The 21,359-nt window shown below is 39.6% G+C and overlaps 1 protein-coding gene across 1 annotated transcript in view; it reads right to left on the bottom strand.

Annotated features, from left to right (window-relative positions):
• The window catches only part of EMSY (EMSY transcriptional repressor, BRCA2 interacting), a 39,043-nt gene that overhangs the window by 17,415 nt on the left and 269 nt on the right, over positions 1-21,359 (bottom strand). The window contains 7 exon segments of the mRNA XM_042862525.1: positions 1,828-2,142; positions 4,370-4,646; positions 9,251-9,510; positions 13,972-14,147; positions 16,430-16,504; positions 17,066-17,165; positions 20,574-20,676. Of these exon segments, the coding sequence (XP_042718459.1) occupies positions 1,828-2,142; positions 4,370-4,646; positions 9,251-9,510; positions 13,972-14,147; positions 16,430-16,504; positions 17,066-17,165; positions 20,574-20,643 (1,273 nt within the window). The 5' untranslated portion in view covers positions 20,644-20,676.

Raw genomic sequence — 21,359 nt, 5'->3', positions numbered from 1 at the left:
CCTGTTTCAATTCCTAGCGACTCCCATTGAGTCACAGGATTACATTCTATCACTGATTTATTTCATTGATTTTTAATCTTTTCAAGTTCATGACTCAAAAACTAGAACACATTTCCCAGGCCAACAGGTTACAACCAATACCAAATTGTTTCATGTACCGTTAAGCATCTAAATAGGAAGTAGCAATCCATAAATTTAATCTGTTAAGTTTTAATGTCTTAAACAGCCCAGCTGAATTCCATCCTTGTGAACACATAAAAAAGCTTCCTGCACAATCAGTTCAGCTGGGTGTAAGGAACTAATGTAACATTGGCTATAGAAGGTTGCTTTAAGTAAAGTATCATCTCTCGAGTTATTGGTTATCTTGACATTAAAAGGAATTGGGCTGAAACAAACTCTGAGTAGAAGTAGCAAGGATGGGGACACCTCATTATGGCAATAATTTTGCTCACTTTCACTAAGTTATCGAAGAGGAATGGGAGATGTGTGAGATTCACTTCTCAGTTGCAAACCAAAAGGTCCCTGCTGTCTGCTCAAAAGTTATCCAGGCTGCACGTTTCTCAGGTGGTCAAGTTCTGTGTTGAGATTCCACTGTGTTGGTTAAGTGCTACAAAACACCCAGCCTAAATTAATCCCACCCAAATGTAGGCATTTCTATTTGTACACAAAGGTTTGTAGGTGAGCAATTTTCAGGCCATGAAACATCCTCCAGAGATGTTTGCTTCTTCTGCATCGACTATAAGTACAGTACAGAGTATGTAAGCTCCAAATCAGGAAGGAAAAACTGAAGCCTTTGAATCATCCAGACACAACACTGGATAAAAAGCCAAGCCCTCACGAAAATCAGCTCACATCTGCCAGAGAAAATAGGTTGAGAATCAAATGGCATTTCCAAAGAAATTTAAACTAAAAAGCACTCTGAGCCCAAAGCCACAGTAAAAGGCACAGAGTGAAGCTCTTATTGATGAAGCGCTGTTTAGTAATTGGAGGATGGAGGTGTCGTATTTGTCTTCATTACAGGGCATTTTTTCCTAGGCAGAGGTGGTGTAATCCAAGAAGTTTATTAAAGGACAGGGGTAGGTTTGTTTGTTTCTTCATTCCATAGCCTGTTTTAATTTTTTTTTTTTTTTTTTAACTAAACAGTACAAACAAAATAATAATTTTACCAATCACATTATTAATATAAAACATGGATTTAAAAATACTTTGCACTTTTATAGCACTTTTTGTTTTAGAATTTGGTAACTTTGCAAGCATTACTTCTTATTTTACAGTAAAGTGAAGCCAAGGAAGAAAGATTATGCAACTTGCCCAAAGTCAACTGAACGAGTCAACATTACAAAAAGAATTAAGATCAATTCCCAGACTCAGATCTAATTGTATTTTTGCTGTGACAAGTACCTCAAAAATAGATCTCAATTTCTGGACCACAAAAAAGAATTGAAACAAGGATTAATTTTTTTTTCCTTCAGTTGATACAGCTGAACAGCTCCTGGATCTTCAGAAAATCGGTGTCTTCGTGTTTCAACTAAGTTACTTTTCAAGATATTTACATACCTTTCAATGTCTAATGATAAAATACTTACTCCTAAAGTATGGTCTGCAATACCTGAACCAAACAAGAATGGCAGAACCAAATTCTTCAATTATTGTTAGCTGACAACATAATATCATTCTTCTCTATTATTTAATTTTGAAACACTGTCCTTAAGCAGCTACGCCTTCACAGCTCCCTCTCTACGTTTGGGATAGAATCTGGCCCCTGCTTTCTTGAGGTTTGGGGGTAGATCACAGTTGGCAATATAACTCAAGATTAACTCCAACTACCTGATTCCTGTTTGATCTGAATGGTGGGCTTGATGCCAGGTGGAAACTGAGATTGCTGGGGCTGCTGTTGAGCTACAGAAGACTGTGCCACCTGTTGTTGCTGTGGCTGCTGCTGTTGTTGCTGCTGTGGCTGCTGCTGCTGTTGCTGCTGCTGTGGCTGCTGCTGCTGGGCCTGTTGCATTTGGTGCAGTTGCTGCTTGGGGGACTGCTGATGCTGCTTGGGGAACTGTGCTAAGATCTGCGTTGGATTCCCAACCAAACCTTTTGGGGATGGAAGTCTGGTAGAGGCTACTTTGATCGCCGATGTGGATACACCTGCAAAAGAGTAGATGGTTTGGGATTTAACAGGGCAACGTGAAAGAAAAGTATGATTTCTTTATACATATACGCTTTCATTCAAACTGCCTTTACTACTGAAGAATGCAAATAAATACAGAATGGTTAAAAAAAAAAATAGTACTTGTGCCAGAAATGCCCTGTTCAGTGTCAAGGGAGCTTTATACAGGCTTCCAATGTGACAGTAGGATATCTTCAGGCAACTGACACGAAGACCACAATTCTAGCCTATTTCCTGCACCTTCTGTAGTACAAATAACTTCATGAATCTTTTCAAAGCCAGATCTTCAATCTTCAATAAAGCAAAATGTTTATAGTGAATAAAAATCAAGACTGCAACAAGCTAGAACGCAGGAATGACAAATGTCAAATCCATTATTATAAGGAAGTATCCATTAGTGAACAAAAAATTGCCTTACAAAAATGAATCAAGTAATGGTATGAGATTTAGAAAAGTATGGAACATACTTTTTTTTCTGATGAAAGGTTAAACAATCTTACAAGTAATAAAGTGGTGCAGTCAGATGAAAAAAATCTCCTGAATGCATAAGCATTTAGGTTATTTCCTTGCACAGCTGGCAGAGCTGTCAGAACATTTCCAGCAAACTTGGGCTTTACCTCAAATTCTGCTCTGTACATCCGCAAGCCCCAAAAAAGAATCACAGAATGGCCAGGGTTGGAAGGGACCTCAAAGATCATGAAATCTCCAACTTCCCCACCACAGGCAGGGCCACCAACCTCCACATTTCATACCAGACCAGGCTGCCCAGGGCCCCATCCAACCTGGCCTTGAACACCTCCAAGGATGGACGGAGTATCCACAACCCCAGCACCTCACCACTCTCTATAATCCAACATCCAACCTCTGACATCCAACCTAAATCTTCCCTCCTTCAACTTCAAACCATTTCCCCTTGTCCTGCTGTTATCCACCCTTCAAAAAGAGTTGAGAAAGACAAAGTTCATGTCTTACACTGGCACTTTTCAATCAAGCCCGTGCTAAAGCAGAAGGCTTTAATCTCCTCTCTTACTTTTTCTCTACAGTTATAGACAGCTATAACACTAACAGAGCAACCTAGAATTCTGACAATCTAAATAAGCAACCCTTTTCTCACTGCATGACCTATCAGCTTCTCCCTTTCTCGGTCAGTCGATCTTGTTTACTGATTTCATTTCTCCATGGTGGGAGCCATTATCAGTTTGTCACAACGTTTCATCAACGTTTTATCTTTCGTAATTACATTGAATCTTTAACCTGCATCAGTCACTTCTGAATTGTAGCTGCCGCTTCCAAGATCAAATCCAATTAAAAATTCACGGTTCAATACGAAACGCTGCTGTAAGCTCTTGTGTGCTGTAGATTACTGACACACCTTAAGGATTTGATTAACGCATGCAATATGGACTGCAGAATACCTCCTGAGCCTTGATTTGGCTCAGCAACATTTTGTGGACTGAAAAATGGAATGGAAAATATAGACCAAGAGAAACGCTACGCAACAATTGTCACTGTCAGGCACAGCAAGTGGTGGTCACTCACACCTCCCCACCCAAAGAGACAGCCAACAGGCACAGAGTTGAATCAATCATGCTAGCAGGCATAGATGGAAAGAGAAACCAACAACTCAGGTGTGTTAAATTCAGGCTCACTCAGATCTTAAGATTAAGGACCTGGAAGTCAATAAAATATGAAGATAAAATGTATAAGCCTTTTTTAGAATATTTTTATTCTAAAATACTTCATGAGTATTACAATACTGAGTATGTCAAGCATAAGCTTAATTTACTTGGTGTGAACTTTACATGTTTCTGTGAAGGCATTAAGAGAAGCAATCAACACGGTATTCAAATGATACTGGAAATACCCATTCTTTGTGGATCAGACAGAGCTCTCTGAAAACACTCATTCTGGGGCAATGTTTTAATGCCCAAAGAAATTTTTTTTTACCTCAGAACTAAAAGCTTTGCCACACTGCCTCATCAGATTCTCTTTAATAACTGAATTTACACATCAGTGGTTGAAGAAGGAAAAGAGCTGTGTCCAGCAAGAATTCCTCTGTAGTACCTTGGATTAATTTCATCAGTGGAGTGTTTGTTTTTTAACAACTCCTCTTTCGAACTCCGCATATGTAAACATAAACCTCATCTCTATGCTGTTCTCAAAGCAATCAGCAAAAAAGCTCTTAAACATACGTTTTCATCATACCTTGTGCTACCGTTGACATGACCACAGATGGCGTTGATGATACCACAGCAGTCACGGCAATTGTACTTGCAGTACAGGAAGGAGTGGAACAGCTACTGCTGCTGGTGCTACTGCTGACCAGAGAGGACTGAGAAGCAGTGATAACCACCGGTTGTTTCTGAGTAGTTGAGGCGATGACTGATGTTGGAACAAGTTTTGTAACTGCTGCATAGTTGTGAGACTTGGAAAGGATGTTGGGTACAAAAGTAGAGCTTGGAGATGTGGTTACTATAATCACCTGAAAGGAGGGGAAAAAAAAAAAAAAAAAAAGAAGAAATTCATGTGTTCTTTGCACTTACAAAAAGCATAAAACTTCAGTAACATATTGGTGTATGAGCATTTAGTTCTGGGATACACGTTTATCAAGACCATTTAAAAGTGTGAATCATGTTTGCTGGCAATTAAAAATTTCCCTTAGTTTGAAAAGACAGTTATAAACATTTCCTTAGAAGGTTTTTGTTTTGTTTTATTTTTTAGAGATAATTCTATTTTAATTAGATAGCAATTGCTTGTTTGAAGGCAAACAGACAGGAGGAATTAAGAACTCAGTACTGTTAACCAAGCCAGGAAGCCTGAAGCCCATTTTGAACAAAACAGCAGGGAGTTCAAGAAGCCCATTTTGAACAAAACAGCAGGGAGTTCAAGTAAGTTTTAAACACCATTCTCTCTAATCTAGCACAAATATCAAGAAATGGCAATAAAGAGAATAAAGAAATGTCTTTTTCTCTTCAACAACTAACAGCTGCTGAGTCAGTAATGGGAAATTACTGGGCATAAATAGGGAAGTATTTTTGATCCACAAGGATGTAAGCAATCAATATTTCATCAGTGAAAAATCTGTTGTAGGTTCAGAAACAATTTGTTTTAATTAGAGTCCTCAGTAACAATAAATTCGCTCATATCTGCCTGAAAACCATTTGTCTGAAGACAATAAGCATTACTCCTAGTATGATCTTCACTTACAAGGCCATGCTCTGGTTTGACATTGACATACACAGAAAGAGGTCTGTCCTTATGCAACTGACCTAGAAAACTGCCCATCTCTTACGTTTTTAAGATGGGAACTACTTATGTAAGGAGGTTTGTGTTATTCTGTTTACTCCTACCTCCTTGCATTTACAAACACACCGTTGAAATAGAAACACACAGGACAGAAATACAATGCAGTTTGCCATGCAGGAACTTCAAGAAACGGTTTCAATAATCCAATCACCCCCACATCATTTATTACAAATCTATAAATTTAAAACTTAGTCATGATTTCACAGAACAAAATCAAATAGAAAAGAGGTACATAAGGAGGAAATCAAATCTTGGCCAGAATAATTTGAAGGTCTTATACTACTTCCCAACGCTACTGATATCTTGCTCTGAATTGATGGAATGGATGGAATCAAGACAGCAATTTTCACCACTGTGGTTGCCTCTGCCTCTCCTTTCTCCCCACTACTTTTATGATCCCTGCTACTTAACTGAGTTTTGAAACATTTTGACATGAGGAAAAACAAAACTTTACTACCTCCACCAATGACAGCACATTTACCACACCTCACCATCACCCAAAGCATAAATTTTCCATATCCACTACATCACCTCCTTATTTCTTACTCCAGGAAGAATGTTTTTGCTGTGCCACCCTTATTTTCACCTTCTGTCTAACCGCAATTTAATCAAAATACTCTTCTGAAACTGCTCCTGGGCTGTGGCCAAATACACATGCTGAACACTGCATAAGCTCAATTTTGGTACTAATCTTGTATGTGGAAAAGACCCTAAGGTGTGATCAGAGTTTAATTTTGTTTCTTCAATAGTCAGATGGCACTAGAAATAATAGTTTTTGAATATTAGGGCCAGCTCCATTCCATATAGGATAACTAATTTAGGAGCACCACGACCAGTCGCAGGTTATGAAGGAAGATTACTCATATTAATCTTCCTAAGTAATTCCTAGTGCAACAGGGCATTAAACATCTCAGCTAAGTACGAACATGCAGGATGCATCTGGATATAATCACAACTCCTGAACAGTGTTGTTCTTCAATCAGAGCAAGAGATAAAACCATCAGTTAGAGGTTATTACATAATATGACTTTGTTTAATCATGCAAGGGGAAAAGTCTTGTCACGCATTACAGCTCAAAATCAACTGCTGTCCTGTGACTAAGCAGATTTGGATCTCTATGTTCTGCTGTGTTAATTCTGGGAGAAGAAATGCAATGATGATTAATGATCTTCCCGCATGAAATATAACAAGCAGAATCTTCTGATCTAAAAAAAAAAAATTTCAAATTTTGAAACTTAAATCACAACGATTATGTCTTTGAAATATTATATTTTAACATGTCCAAACATTCAATGGCATGGAGATGTGCCAGGGAAGGATCAGGCTGAGTGTGGGGAAAAAGTTCTGCACCAGAGGGTGGTAGGCATGGAACAGGCTGCCCAGGACAGTGGCCATGGCCTCGAGCTGCCAGAGCTCAGGGACACAGGATTTGGGTTTTGGGTGGAGCGAGGAGCTGGACTCAGTGATCCTCAGTCTCTTCCAACTCAGGATATCCTGTGATTACATGTTAACTTGTCACCAGAACTGCATATCTTTCCACAGCACAAAGACTGACTAGTGAACAAGAGCAAGTTGCTTTTTTTTTTTTTGCTTTTGTTATAGTAAGATATAAATTCCTTACATTTACTGTATTTAGTCCTATCAGCCCTATTTTGAGAAACATCAAAACCCAGCTCCTGAAGAAATAAATGAACCAAACCGCCAGAAGCTGAAGCTAGATTCCTTCTGTGTCCTACACAGAGGATTTTATTTACAGGAAGAGAAGCCAGAAATCGGAGCTGTGACATTATTAGTTGTTACGGCAAGTCTTTCTCCAACCCACTGAGATGTCAAAACAATTCTGAAAACTGGCGTGTAGAAACTAAAAATTTCATTCATACCCAACAACTTCACTCATAACCAGCTGCACTTGTTTAAAATGGTGCAGTTCCAATTTGAGTCTAACAAGTCTGTCATTTAATTTAAAACTGCACAGTGGGATTTCTCCCACCAAATTTATCCAGTGATGTATCTTAGTATACCTAAATCCAACGAAAGAGGGCAGTGTGACAAGCTCAGACACAAACACTACTATGGCTCTCTGATGAAACAAATGATTTTCCCATAGCTGCAGACTAGCAAAAGTCACAGTGTGCAAACTAAGACCTAAAATTTCCAAATCTGAATGAAGCCAAAGCACATCTGCAGAAAAGATTCTGCTGACAGTCCTTTCTCTTCCTTTTGCAGGTTTAGTACACTTCAGTTTTAACTACCAAGCATATGTAACACCATAGGTAGTTAGGGCGAAGAAAAATCTTCCTGCACAAAAGGTGAGCCTAAAAAGAGCAGCAGGCTAGGTAGGTTAGTCAGGCTCTAAACAAGTTGTGTGTTTGCTGCAGTGAATGCAGGATGTTCTGTTTAATGATGTATGCTCGCTCACAGATTTCTATGCATGTCTTTCCGAGGTGGAGACTGATTAAGAACACTGTCAAAGAACAGTAAATCAAATGAAAACAAAGACCTTGGAAATGGAAAAAGGCCAGAAAGCAAGTTCTTTATTGCATGTTACTTCAGTTATATTGTCCTTGTTATTAAAGTTTCCAAACCCAGGACATGGGAACTCTGCTAACCCAGAGTAATAAAACAATTAACAAGACTATCCCATGTGAAGGTTTGAGTTCAAGTGTCAAACTCTCATAGTCGGAAAAAAACAAATGCTTGTCAGTAGCCAGCCTACAACCAGCCTGTCAGTATCAAGGCCAAATTCTTTTTTCTTTTTGCCTCTCTCACAAGTCTGCCTTAATTAATAACTGCGCCAAGAGTTAACTTGGTCTGAAGCATTAATCTTTTTTCAACCTTAAGGACAAAAAAGCAGACAGATCTGAAATGCATTGTTAAGCATGGGAAAGTAGTCATGCAGTAGAACAGCCACATAAAATCTGAGTCCAATAAAAAGTTTCAAAATGGGTAAGCCTCCACATGCTGCATTCTCACAGAACCCAGGCATACTCAGCTGAGATGATGAAACTGATCTGATCACCACAATGCTGTTCATGTAGAATGAGAAACTGCACGCTAGAACTAAAAGGAAAACAAAGCCCTCCCCAGTCTTCCATCAGCTCCAGTGGCAAGCCTTATAGACCCCCGGAATGTAGTCTCTAGACAAAAGGCATGCCAAGGGAAAGTCCATGCCACCTCTCCTGGAAATCTACTACTGCAAAGAATAATTATAAGTAAGGAAAATAGAAATAAGAAAGATTACCTTTGACCAATAGTTGTTACCATCTGAAGGCTGTTCAGTGGCCTATGTGATCAAGTTCTCAGTGGATCAGTGTCCATATCACAAAACCCAACACCACAAATGGTACTAACTGGCAACCTTGTTGGCAGTCTCACCAGAGAGGCCAAGAATTGAATGAGCATGGAGACTGAATCCCCTCTCATCCCTAGAAGTGGTCCCTTCAGGTCAGGGTTGAGGCACATTGGTGGGGCAGTCTGGGGGAAGCTTGCACTCCCGCTGCCTGTGCTGTACCTGTTCTGTGGATAAAAAGAGGGCTTCAGTCTCCACAGCCGTCAATCCAGGTCCTTTCACACACAGGTGAACTAAATTCATACACGAGTTTGGTTTTCTTTTTGTTTTAAAGAGGGATTACCTTATCCCAAGCATAATCCTTAAAAAAAAAAAAAACAAAAAAAACAACCAAACAGCTAGACAGTTCACAGAAAGGAAGAGTCAAACATCACATCTTATTCACTGATAAAACCAAAATAAAGTAACATTTGGCAGCTTCCCCCACATACCTTCTGTGTTGTTGTGTTTGTTGTCTGTGTTGAGGGCTTAGTGAAGGTTATTTTCACTGGCGACATGTGTGGCGGTAAGGAGTTGGCAATGCTCTGCATTATATTACTCATCTTGGGGCTGCCACTTACAGGCACTGTGATAGTTTTAGTGACAGGAGTCACTGCCTTCGGGACTTCTTTCAGGAGAACAGGGGAAGAACTGGAAGAATTAGTTCGCCGTCTTTTGCGAGGCTTTTCATCATCATCTGAGCAGCTGACACCTGGAAGAGAAGTGCTTTTCTAAATTTATGTTTTCCCCTACTTGTGGCTCTCAGTGCTTTCCAGAACACTTCAAACTTACTGAGTCTTGCACACATTTCCAAATAAAAGAAAAAGAAACAGAATAAATTATATCTTATGGTCACAACCAACCCACAACACATTACAGATGTGTTATGTCCTTAATGAAGACCCCACTTACAGTGCCAGAAAACAAAAGAAACATAACCCCCAAAACCTTGCTTGGCTGCTTCACTCCATTTAAAAGACAGAAAGAATGCAGAGCCAGTGCTGGAGTTTCATTCTAGCTCTAGAAGTTTGTCCAATGTGACTGCACATACACGGGAGTTAGGATAGCGTCAGTTTAAAACTTCATACTACACTGCTGTTGTTGGTTGTTTACTGGAAAGCTGAAGTTTATCCTCCTGTAGTCTTTCCTGATTTCAACCTCTGCACATTCTTTTTGTTACAACATGCTTTTTGTTACAGTACCTTTCTCCTTTTCACATCAATATATCATCTCATGTTCCACTTTCATTCATAACATACTTAAACCTCACTTTGCAAGTTTAGTCTGGTGCATTTTGTGCAATAGCAAGGCATCACCTTGCATGCAATTACAGAAAACAAGTCTAGCCTCAAAGAATTTCATTCATCCCCACAACTGCCGACTGCACAAGTAGAAACAAATTACTGCAACATTCAACTGAGCAAGAAATATTTCATTCTACAGCATGATCAAGGGACCATAAATACATATGAAACTTTCCTAAGTAGGCAAAAGGTGCATAAACTGATATGCATTGCAGAAAGACACAGTTTAACTACCTCGTAAATTCTTAGTTACTAGGTAACGTGCATGTTTACCAAAATAGCCAGGGATAAACACATTCAGTAAAAATATACACAGGGAGGACTTGATGCTCCTCTACAGAATAAGATTGAAGATCTCGTATTATATGCCTGTGGCTTACAGACAGCAAACAGTGCCATAGCAAAAAGCATTCTTGCTGGTAACACAAAGAAACATGGTTGGCAGACAATCTCTAATTAGGATCAGGATCTAACTACACTCAATCTAACAACTAAACATTCAGGCATTCAAAAAGTAAAGATGCAGGAATTAACATGGACAAGTGGCATAGCAAATGGTGTCCAAAAGATGGCATTCTGTATTAGCCCATAACCAATTCATTGGCAGGTACACATCAGAGTCATGCAGAAGGCTGATGGTTGCCCCCACACACAGATGGGAAACTGACCAAGAGAAAAGCTTGCAGCTTCAAAGATTAGTCTTAGCACACTGAAACACCATGATTAAGCACAGATCTACAGGCTCAAAACAATTTCCTTTATGGACCGGAACAAGCCTAAAGGTGAACTCCATCCCTAGAATACCATGAATATCTTTTAGCAACAGGCTTTAAGTACTGCACAAAGTACACTTCGTAAACTTGCAATGAATGCAAAGCCATCGATCACAATGAAAGTAGGCAGGAGTTTCAGAAGGAGATGAGAGAAGTATTCATCTCAATTAAAAAATAAAACACACGCAGCCTGCACGTTAGGACACAGTTGTTACCTTTGTGCATTACAAAGAAATACTGAAGATAAAAATGTATTTTTATCCACCCTCTTTCGCAAAACAATAACAAAAGACTAAACAGATTGAACCAGCTGAATATTATCTCCTCTTCTTATGTACAGCTCATTTCATTTCTCATTTTCACTGCTGGAGTTTTGTAAGAATGTTATTCCTGTAATTTCATGCTAGAAGCTATACCTCTGCCAAGTGCTCCAGAAGCACTTAACTCAGAAGTAATGCAATTCGACTGTAACTCACACATGACAAGCAAGGCAGCAGAGAACAGAGGAGTTAATGGCTCAATCAGGCTGTGACTTGGGTGAGGTCACAACAGATCGGCGACAAAGGCAGGACTATAACTCAGCCCGTCCAAGTTTACTCTTATTCAGGTTTGTTAAAACTGCTGTGACTGATGCAACACATTCTGAAAGATGGACAATTCTTTTAAACGACAGAAGAAAATAAAGCAAGTGGCAAGGGAGGAAAAAAAAAAACAACTAAGAATGGCTGGAATAAAAATGAGAACCTATCATCTCTCTATTGTGTGTCTAGACTGGTTTTATACTCATTACCATGTGATAATTCAGTAAGTCTAAACTACATTTTCAAGAGGTTAAAAACATTTTCCCCTTCAATCATTAAACTAAAACTAAGTGATGAGCACAATGAATCAGAAAAATTGAAAAAAAAAAACCTTAACGGGTTTTGTAGGTTGATACAATCAATACAGATGATTGTTTGCAGGTAACATTGCAGTCATGTACAGTTTGTTGCTTTTGGCTAGCAGATGTTACACAAACACGTACACACTGCATTAAGATCAATTTTCAAAATGTTAGTTATCCATAACAACAATACAAATAGCAAACAGCACTTCTGAACTATTTCTTTATTAATCTCGATTTGTCATCAGCCTTTTGATAGGCATCAAAATTCAAATAAAAATCAGAATAAAGCACTTTTAATTTCACATAGAAACCAGCTCGGATGATTTGGACGTATTTATGAGGACTTACTCTGCTTTTGGAACTAGCTCATTTATTAAACAAAAACAAAAAAACCACACCAAAACAACATGAAGAATGACTGCTTCTATTCATCATGTGCTGCATTTCCAATCTAAACACATGAAGATGGATATTTGTTGAGGTCTCATATCCAATCGGATTTCCAAAGTTGCTTAGGTACTTCACAAAAAATTTGCTACCAAATGAATCACAGAATTACTAGACATAGTAAACACTGTAATTTGTTCAACCATCGAGTTACACCTTAGAAATCCCTGCATTCTCTCAAGCTGCTACTATTTGAACATAGTATGCCAAAAGCCACATTCTTAAGCAATGCAAGGCTAGTTTAGAGCAAGTGGGGACAAGCACAACAGCTCTCTAACTGAAACCATAGAATCACAGAATGGTTTGGGTTGGAAAAGACCTTTAAGATCATCTAGCTCCAAACCCCAAGCAGGGACACCTCTCACTAGATCAGGCTGTTCACAGCCCTGTCCTGCCTGGTTTTGAAATAAGGGCACAAAAGTACTTCCAAAATAATGCATAGATCAGCTGTGGAAGTGGGAAGGAGAGATCTTCCTAACTCAAATAAGAGACTATTTGCAATGCTTAAGCAGGACAAGGAAGAGGGAAGTCCTCTGCCGAAGCAACCTGCAGGGCCACCTTAAAGATAACTGCTGAATAAGCTGGATTAGAAATCCACTGATATAAAGCAGTGCCTATACTTCACTTTCAAAACATTTTACAGTGTTGTTGTTACTGCTCCCTGCAGTAATTACCTTGGAAAAGGGAAGCAATATGCTCATTCTTTAGACTAAACTAAGGCATAAAGGCATTAAATGACTTGCCCAAGGCTAGAGTGCCTATTTCAGTCCACACTTCAGCCACAAGATAGGCCTTTTTTTTGCCTTTTGTTAATCAGTTACTATCATCACTTACTTTTGATATAAACAGTACTTCCACTAGGCAAGAATATACTGGAAACTGATCAGGTGGGTCTAAGGGACTTCACTGTTGCTACATTGCAACTTGGAACAAGGGTAGATGTTGAGGTTGAAGAGGTACTTGTGCAGGAATAGCAAACCACCACTGAAGAGGAGAAAAGACACCTTCCATACAAGTGAAGCACAGAAAATCTATTATTCTACCACTATCTCAGCAATTGAAATGCAAGCTAAAGACTTATTGTGGGGCATATACTTGCTTCTGCAATCCTGTTATTGTTGAATATTCACAAGTTTGATTTCAGCATGGCCATGGAATGAACTGCCTTCAGAGGAGAAATCTAACCTCCCCTTCCCTCCTCCCATACCCAGAAACTTGTGCTGCCATTTCTAGGGTTTGTCTTTTCATCCTCCTTTACAATAATCAGATGTTTTACATTACAGTCCGTTCATTTATCTTTAATTTTAATGTTCATTCAGTATAATGATCTCTTTCATTTCTGTAAATTTTTATCTAGATAGGTAAGTGACAGAAGACAGTTTCTGCCTCCCCTCAAATGTACATCACTTGAAGAAATTAAAACATTCCTTGAGTAATGAGCAAACATTTTTGGTAATGGCTATTTTCAACTTTACTTTCAAGTCACAAAACAATGCTCCAACAGTTCTTAGAAAACCAGAAAAAAAAAAAAAAAGCCTCTTTGAAGAAGTGCTACACATCCTGTAGTTGTATGAAGCATAACTGAAGGTCATCCAGCCAAGTTACACAGAATATGTGATAGCACTGTTTAAAAGAAAAGTAGAAATCAATCTTATAACTTGGTACATTTTCAAAAAAGAAAGATTTGGATTTTTAAGGCATCTAGCACTAAGAAAACAATTTAAACCATGAATAGCTTGTGTAGAACCTCAGCATTCTCTCACCTTCCTTGTTTCCAGTTTCTGCAGGGACTGGAAGAGACGCGTTGTGCTGAACAGCTGCGTTGGCAACTGCATTAGCTGTAACAGTGAAAGCTGTTTGTGGAACAAGCCGTGGCATCAGCGGCACCAGCCGACGACCTTCTATAGACCATTCCGAAGAGCTGTTTGGCCCAGACATACTAAACAGAAAGGAAAACCTTTTAACTTCTCTGCTGACTTTCCTACACACTCAGCATTCTTACTTAAGTTCCTCTTTTCAACAGTGAAAATTTAAGTCTGTTTCTAAAGACACACTAGAGAAATATCTCCAGTCTTCTTCCTTTCATGACAGCTGATGCAGAAATCCTCCCATAACATATCTAAGAGTCGCTGCTTCTTTTAACGTGATTTTTTATAAAGCCCTTACAGGGCTGGGGATGTCATGTTCAACTCCCCCATATTAGATTATCTACTACTCAGGTAGAGTTAGTTTACCCTCCATTTCTGGATGACAAAAATACCTAGAGATCACATAGATTTCATGAAAGATTACCAAAACTGATTATCTTGCAAGAGAAAAATCTCAGCTTCTAATGCAACTCTTGTTTTACCTCAGCAGAAATTTCTCAGACTGATTGAAGTAGTCCCAAACAAAGTAATAGCACGTGAAAAGATTCAAGCACATCTTTCTCTACAGAATCCAGCCTGCTCCTCCCTGATCTGCTGTAGGGAGCCTGCTTTGCAGGAGGCTTGGACTCAATGATCTCTAAAGGTCCCTTTCAATCCCTACAATCCTGTGATTCCTCTCATTTTCTCTCAACCTTAGTACTTACACACAAACCAGAATGCTTCAAAAAATGCTTGCCTAGATAGAAAGCTGTTCCTGCTTATAACTGTTTTACAGCACTCATTTGAGAAATCAGTAAAATCAGAATGACAGATTATTTTTCAATGCTGTTATGTTGTTCTTAAACAAACCAACCCATTTAATGTATTAATATATTCCGAAAAACAACTTCCCACATGAACTACTGCAAGCAAGTTGCAGCAAAAGCTACAACAAATTAGTTCATAAAATGCAGAGGATCTGCTCTGCTGTTAAATCTTGATATGCTTCAGCATTCTTCATACATATTCACATAGTACAAGCAGAGCTGCACCAGCTGAGGTAAAAACACATTTTTAAAATCAAATATAAGACTACAAATGTTGCGCAAAGCAAAGCTAGCAAAGTCTGCTTTCCTAATGAGTTAGATTATTCAAGTCAAATACTACATTACCAACCATCACTTACAAAGAATTTACCAGAGGGAAAAAAAATAAAGAGGTGCAGCACTTCACAGTTGCACCTTGCCTGGATTATAATATCTCGTCCGTTTGAAGTTCGCTACTTCGGGACAAACTGTACTCTTGCTCTGGAAAACGCTAAAAACAGAACTACTGCTTAAAAAGGATACTTAATTCAAGGAAATAAGCCAGACTTGACAATACAATGCTTATTTTTCTTTTATTATCTGTTCTCTTTCTCTAAAGAAGTGCGAAGAAGTTCGTGGGTTTTTGTTTGGTAAACAGCACATTTCTAATTCTTTAAACATGAGCATTAAACCACTAAAATGTTAAATATCCTGCAGCACTAGCACAGTATGCTAATCTTGGCAAGTCCATGTTCAGACAACAGCTAACTCCAAGCAGCTTGTTAGTTGCACGATTTCCATTCTTTTTTCCTCATTATAACACCTAGGTTACATGAGGCAAACTAAAAATCAGTGGTTATAATACAAAAGAAAATAGGGAACCATCACAGTGCATCCCTCTTTCAGCACACTTCTTAAGACTATTAACTATCAGAGACGCGTAAGCGCTTGTCCTCTTGCTCCTCTCTACCTCTCAAAGTCACATGGAGCCTGGGAAAGCAAATGCAAGGAGAAACCAGCCCAACTGATGCCAGCATAGCAGCTGCATCAAGCAGGGAACAGTGGACACTGATGTCATCAGACAGCTTGCTGCAGTTCTTTTTTTTCCACCTCGCTGCTGATGCATTGTTTTCCACTAGTGTCTCTCATCTCTTTCCTTCCTTTTGTATTTCTAGTTGGACAAGTATCTCTTAATATGACCTTCGCAAATGCATTTAAACACAATTCAACTCAAAAACAATTATAAAACAAAGATGAAAAACTGTGCAAGCTGTTCATCAAGTTTACATTTTATCTCTTTTCTCTATTTTGTTTCTTCTGGTCTATTTTACAGAAAGCTCCTCTTGACTCTTCCCTGTGTTGTGCCATATTGTGAACAGGATGCCCTGAGATCCAAAAGGTTAAAACCGTTCTGGCACCCTGACCTAAATCTGATACGGTAATTCTTTCAGTCAAACACTGCTCTTTAAATCACCATCAATCTTGAAAGTTCTATCGTTCAGTTAAGGCATAATGGATTTTCCAAAAGGCACCTTTGGAAATCGTGGAGGAAATGACCAATAACTTACTTGTGTGCAATAGTCGTTAGCCGTTCATCATTTACTGCTCTTCGAACTTCAGCACGATGTCTCTCTGTTGAAATACTATTAAAAAAATACCAATATATTTTAGTCAAAGGGAGACATGAACATTTATCTACAATTTTCAGCTAAAACGAAACTTATGAATAATCCACTCAGGAGACAAAGGGGGACAGGTATTTAGGTTTCAGAGACTGTCACTTAATTTTTGCTATCACAGTGAGAAAGTATGAACATATCATTGCACAACAAGTGCTACTGAAGAACGAGGAGAACATTACTGTTCGCTGGGTACCACTGCACAACAGCTGATTTCCAAATCAATTATACAGAACATACAGCGTTCTTCTTTGCTGTAATGTGGTCCCTAAGACCTCAAAATCCTACCCTGACAGAACTTGGAACTAGCAAGCATTCATGAGATAGCTGCAATCACTAGATAACTCAAAAGCCACCAGCAAAACAGTAAATCTCCACCCACAGAAACTCAAAACAAACCAGAATCAAGCGTCCGTAAGATGGAGAATCAAGATTTGTTTTACAATGGTTAGTGATAGAAAAAACACGTTAGGTTCTTAAAAGAAAAAAGGCCGCCAGCTCTTAGTTTATAAAGGTCAGGGTTACCTAAGCACTTTAGAGAGTTCTCCAAGAAGATCCTTCTTCTCTTTCGTAAGATCTCCCTGTGCACGTAAGGCACTGATGACACCTGCATATGCCTCCAGTTCTGAGGAATTAGAGCAAACAGTAGTTCTATTTAATGCTCACAGCAAAAGGAAAAAATGTTATTTTCAGTATTACTGACAGTACTCTATTAATTTCCAAAATCATTACAAGGAACGTGTCTTTCAATTATTTAGCGCTTTTCAGGAGAGATTGATGGTTTAGAACTCTCTCAGTCAATTATTCTGCAGCCTACAGCTTTTCTATGAAACAACTGTATCATCACAGAGGATTATCTAGTTGTATAAACCCAAGCACTCCCCGAGCTGACAGTTCAACATAGAAACCTTGAAAAAAAGAGTCCAGAAATTTGAGTAGTAGCTTAGAACTCTCTAGAAGCAGAAGAAAATATTTAATACGTATCACTATTAAAAGTTGCAAGGCTTGGAGAAGAAATACTGTCAAAAGAGTAATGGACTTGTTTTCCTAACACTGCTCTTTAATTAGCATGGAGAGCATGAGCTCCATTTTGTTAAACACGATCATCATTATCTTTTCATGCCCATTCACCTGATATATACAACTGCTCGAACCTGAAAACAATGCACTGCAGTGAATTAAAGCCATACAGTACACCAAACAATCCAGCCAGTCTTAAATGTAGGGCCATCATGAAGATTAGCATGCAAAAATGTAACTCTGATGTAACATAAACATGTAATACCAGGTGACTCATAAGAACACCATCAGTGCTTTCAAAATAACATAATAGCTAAAGGCTACTGAAATATTGGATGCTGTCCTACTAAACAGGGTAAAAAACACCTAATGCATGTACACTTGGAGTCTGCTAGCTTGCTATTCTAAGCATAGCACTACGTGTTAAAGAAAACATTACTAAGGGCCATGCTTTGAACCAACAATACCAATTATTTTGCTATTTCTGCAGATTACTTTCATTCAGAGCTCCATTTCAACAACCAGTTATCCCACCCCCACAACAGATCCCAGTTAGTCAGAAGCATAAATAAAAGGGGCAGGCCAAAACTTAACAAGAGCCCCAAAACACATCTGAATTTTCCTGCAATTAAAGAAGACTGATGCTGCTCAGACTGGGATTCCAAAAAGCCAATTAACAAATCAAATCAAGGAGTTGTGCTGAAAAGAAGCCCTGCTCTGCTGCCCTGATTAAGTAGGAAAGACACAAAGCAGAATCGCCTTGGTTAACTCCACAGCCTGCACAGGGATGCTGGGAGACCTACAGAAGCATTTGCAGCTTCGGTTATAAAACATTTGCTAATTAATGCAATGGTGATTATTAATATCAGCATTTACTTAGACAACCATGTTACAATATTTAAGATACTAATTATTTTCCTCTGTTAACAACATAAAATAATCCTCAGATACAATTGTATAATTACTTAGCAAAGAGATTCTTCTTTTCATTTTCAATACAGATGCTCTATACTAAGACTAACAAATGCACACCCTGGCTTTTTGAGAGTTAGAAAAGATTACATGTAAGCTGTAACTAGCTTCCTCACCTTCCTGTCTACACAGCATTACTAACTGACGTGCTCTCTTTTCAAGTTGAAACCACCAAGCAAGTCAATAAATGCTTCAAAAACTGGGTTTCACAAATAAATACCGTTATTTCAAGTGCAAGGTGATTCAGTTATAAGCCACGAAGGCTGCAGGGCAACACAAGGCATTGTACACCTCAGGATACATTTCAGCTTTCCCTGCACCACTGTATTTTGCCTTGAATGAGCAACCACATGAGATGTTGGGCTGAGAGCTCAACTGATCTTCTTTGTGGCTGGCAGACTAGCTGTGCCCCTTCTCCCTCCAGCCTTCTGGTGTGTCTGTATAAATGGAGAGCTCCTCTACTCTAGAAGAGACGCGGCAGCTACAAGCTCTTATCTCTGTTATGCTGGCAGGGCCCTCTGGCGGGGACACAGCTCATGCCAGCAAAAAAGATTTTTATTTCTTCTGTTTTTTTCCTGTCGGCCTAGGTTATGTCACTGGAGGAGGTGTAGCTGCAGTTCTGTTTGGCTCAGCTACACCAGCAGGGTTCTGCCAGCACACCGCCGTCGGCTGGAAGTTTTTTTTTCCACCCTTCCAGCCAGCAAGAGCTACGTTAGCATAATGTAGTAGCAGAGATCCGGTCCATATTTTTTGGCATTCTGCACTTTCTCCTAGTTTTGTGCCCCTTGAGACTCTCTTCAGACCTAGAGCTATCACTTTAATGGATGCACGGCTTCGTTTTGATGCTGTGTGTAACAACTGCGTCACCGCTCCAACAGAATGCAAATCCCAGATTCTCAAGAAGCAAAGTGAAAAAAAGAGCAAGGTAAAACAAATTCACATCTCTCAGAAAACAGTGGCGATGGCTTCACAGTATATGAGAACGTTCACATAACTAAGGAATACAACACACAGTCTTTCAGCTTTCAAAACGTGAACAAGAAAAGCTGAGTGATTAACATGACTGTCACAGGAAGTTTGTGGCAGGCTCAGCTTTCCTCCTGACATCACCTCCTAGAAAAAGCTCCTCAGAGGACAGCCTGAAAAGAAATCTACTTCTCTTTTCCTCTAATGCTATGCATCATTTAATTCAGAAAAAGCCCTTAACTTAAAACAAAACAAGTTTCTTAGGAACGCAAGAACCACAGCATAGGATCAGATGAAAGGATTCTCTCTCTCCCCTATGGTAGCCAAAAGCTTGCATGAGAGGAAAGAATAAATATTTTTATTTGCTTCCAAAACACAATGTCTCCTTACACATCTGCAATTACAGAGCACGAAAAATCTCAATACACACACATTTGTTGGGCAAGGTACACAGACATTAAGCTAGAATTGAAACAGCACAAAAAGCTCCTGCTGTAAAATTAGGACTTTCCACATCTCTCTGACAACTCACATAAGTGAAGGCAGAAAGTTACAAGATATCATAGATTATTTTTTGTTACATCTCAAGACTGTGCAGTGCTAGAAGTAGAACTCCATGATTCTCACAGGTCCCTTCCAGCTTGGTATATTCTATGAATCTGTAAGTCTTTACTACAGAAACACCACAGTATCCATCAAATCAAAATTCTATGCATTTTTGGTACAAATAGGTGCCTTAGCACAGAACTGAAGAACAAATAAAGATTCTCTTCTTGCCCAGATATGATATCGCACGTTCATAGCCATAAACACTGCCACATCAAAGCAAAGATGGACAAGGATATCTATGAGAGATTTAATCAAACGAAAACAATTCTGTTCTACCTCTATTGCTCAGGCAGAGCATCTGCCCAACATCATTTTAAGCCACAGCTGTCAGCCTAATGACACACGGAAGAAGCAGGAAATCACTTGTAAGTTGCCTGTAGACGTAATAAAGTATTTCATGGAAGCAGCAGGCAGTCAAGTCTTAAAAGGGCAAACATACAGACCCACAAATTGCATCTTACTGTACCCAGTTTGCGAAGGATCCTCTTGCACTCATCTCTGCTGAGATCCAGAAGCGTTGGCCACACCACAGGCATCTTCTCCCTGTGCTCCCGCAGAGCTCAGCCTCCCTGCAAAGGAACACAGCCGCAGTAAGCGTGAGCCCACCATCTATCCACTTCCCAATGCAAAGTCCCCAGGCTGCTCTCAACACCACATTCCCTCCCATCCCTGCCCCAACCTAATGGCATGGATTACCATGCAGGAATTTAGCAGTTTCACAAAGGCGTGGGGCTTCCTATGCTCTCTGCCACCAGTCAAAGCCTTTCTCCTGAGTTTCCCACCTCCTGCCTCAGTCTTTTCTTTTTCATGCTGAAACACTCTCCGAACAGATGCTCGAGTCTCCTCCTTCTCTTTATGCACAGAGCACCTATTATAAGAACTCTTCCAGCAAGCCACACGGCCCCCCCCCACACAACGCATTTAGCACCGATCTATAACAGAACGGCAGCAAAACAAAAAATAACGCAGAAATCTGCTTTCCGCGTCCCCTAAAATAAAAAGAATAAAGTAAAAATTAAAAAAAAAATTCAAATATGGGGAAAAAGCCTTACGAGGAGAAGATATGGGGGATGGGAGGGGAGGGATGGAGCATCTCCCCCGAGGAGGAGAAGGAAGAAGGGCCTGAGGGGAGCACAGGGAACAAAAGCCCCAGCCCCATCCCCAGGCTCGGAGCTTCCCGGGAGGGAGCCTTCAGACTACAGCCACCCGGGGCTCACGCCCGCCCTTCGCGGGGTTCCTCCGGTACCTCAAG

The sequence above is a fragment of the Lagopus leucura genome, unplaced genomic scaffold (assembly GCF_019238085.1).
Source record: "Lagopus leucura isolate 7727_CA_CO unplaced genomic scaffold, USGS_WTPT01 Super-Scaffold_702, whole genome shotgun sequence".
In the NCBI taxonomy this organism is placed as follows: domain Eukaryota; kingdom Metazoa; phylum Chordata; class Aves; order Galliformes; family Phasianidae; genus Lagopus; species Lagopus leucura.
This window is presented reverse-complemented; position numbering and strand designations above follow the sequence as displayed.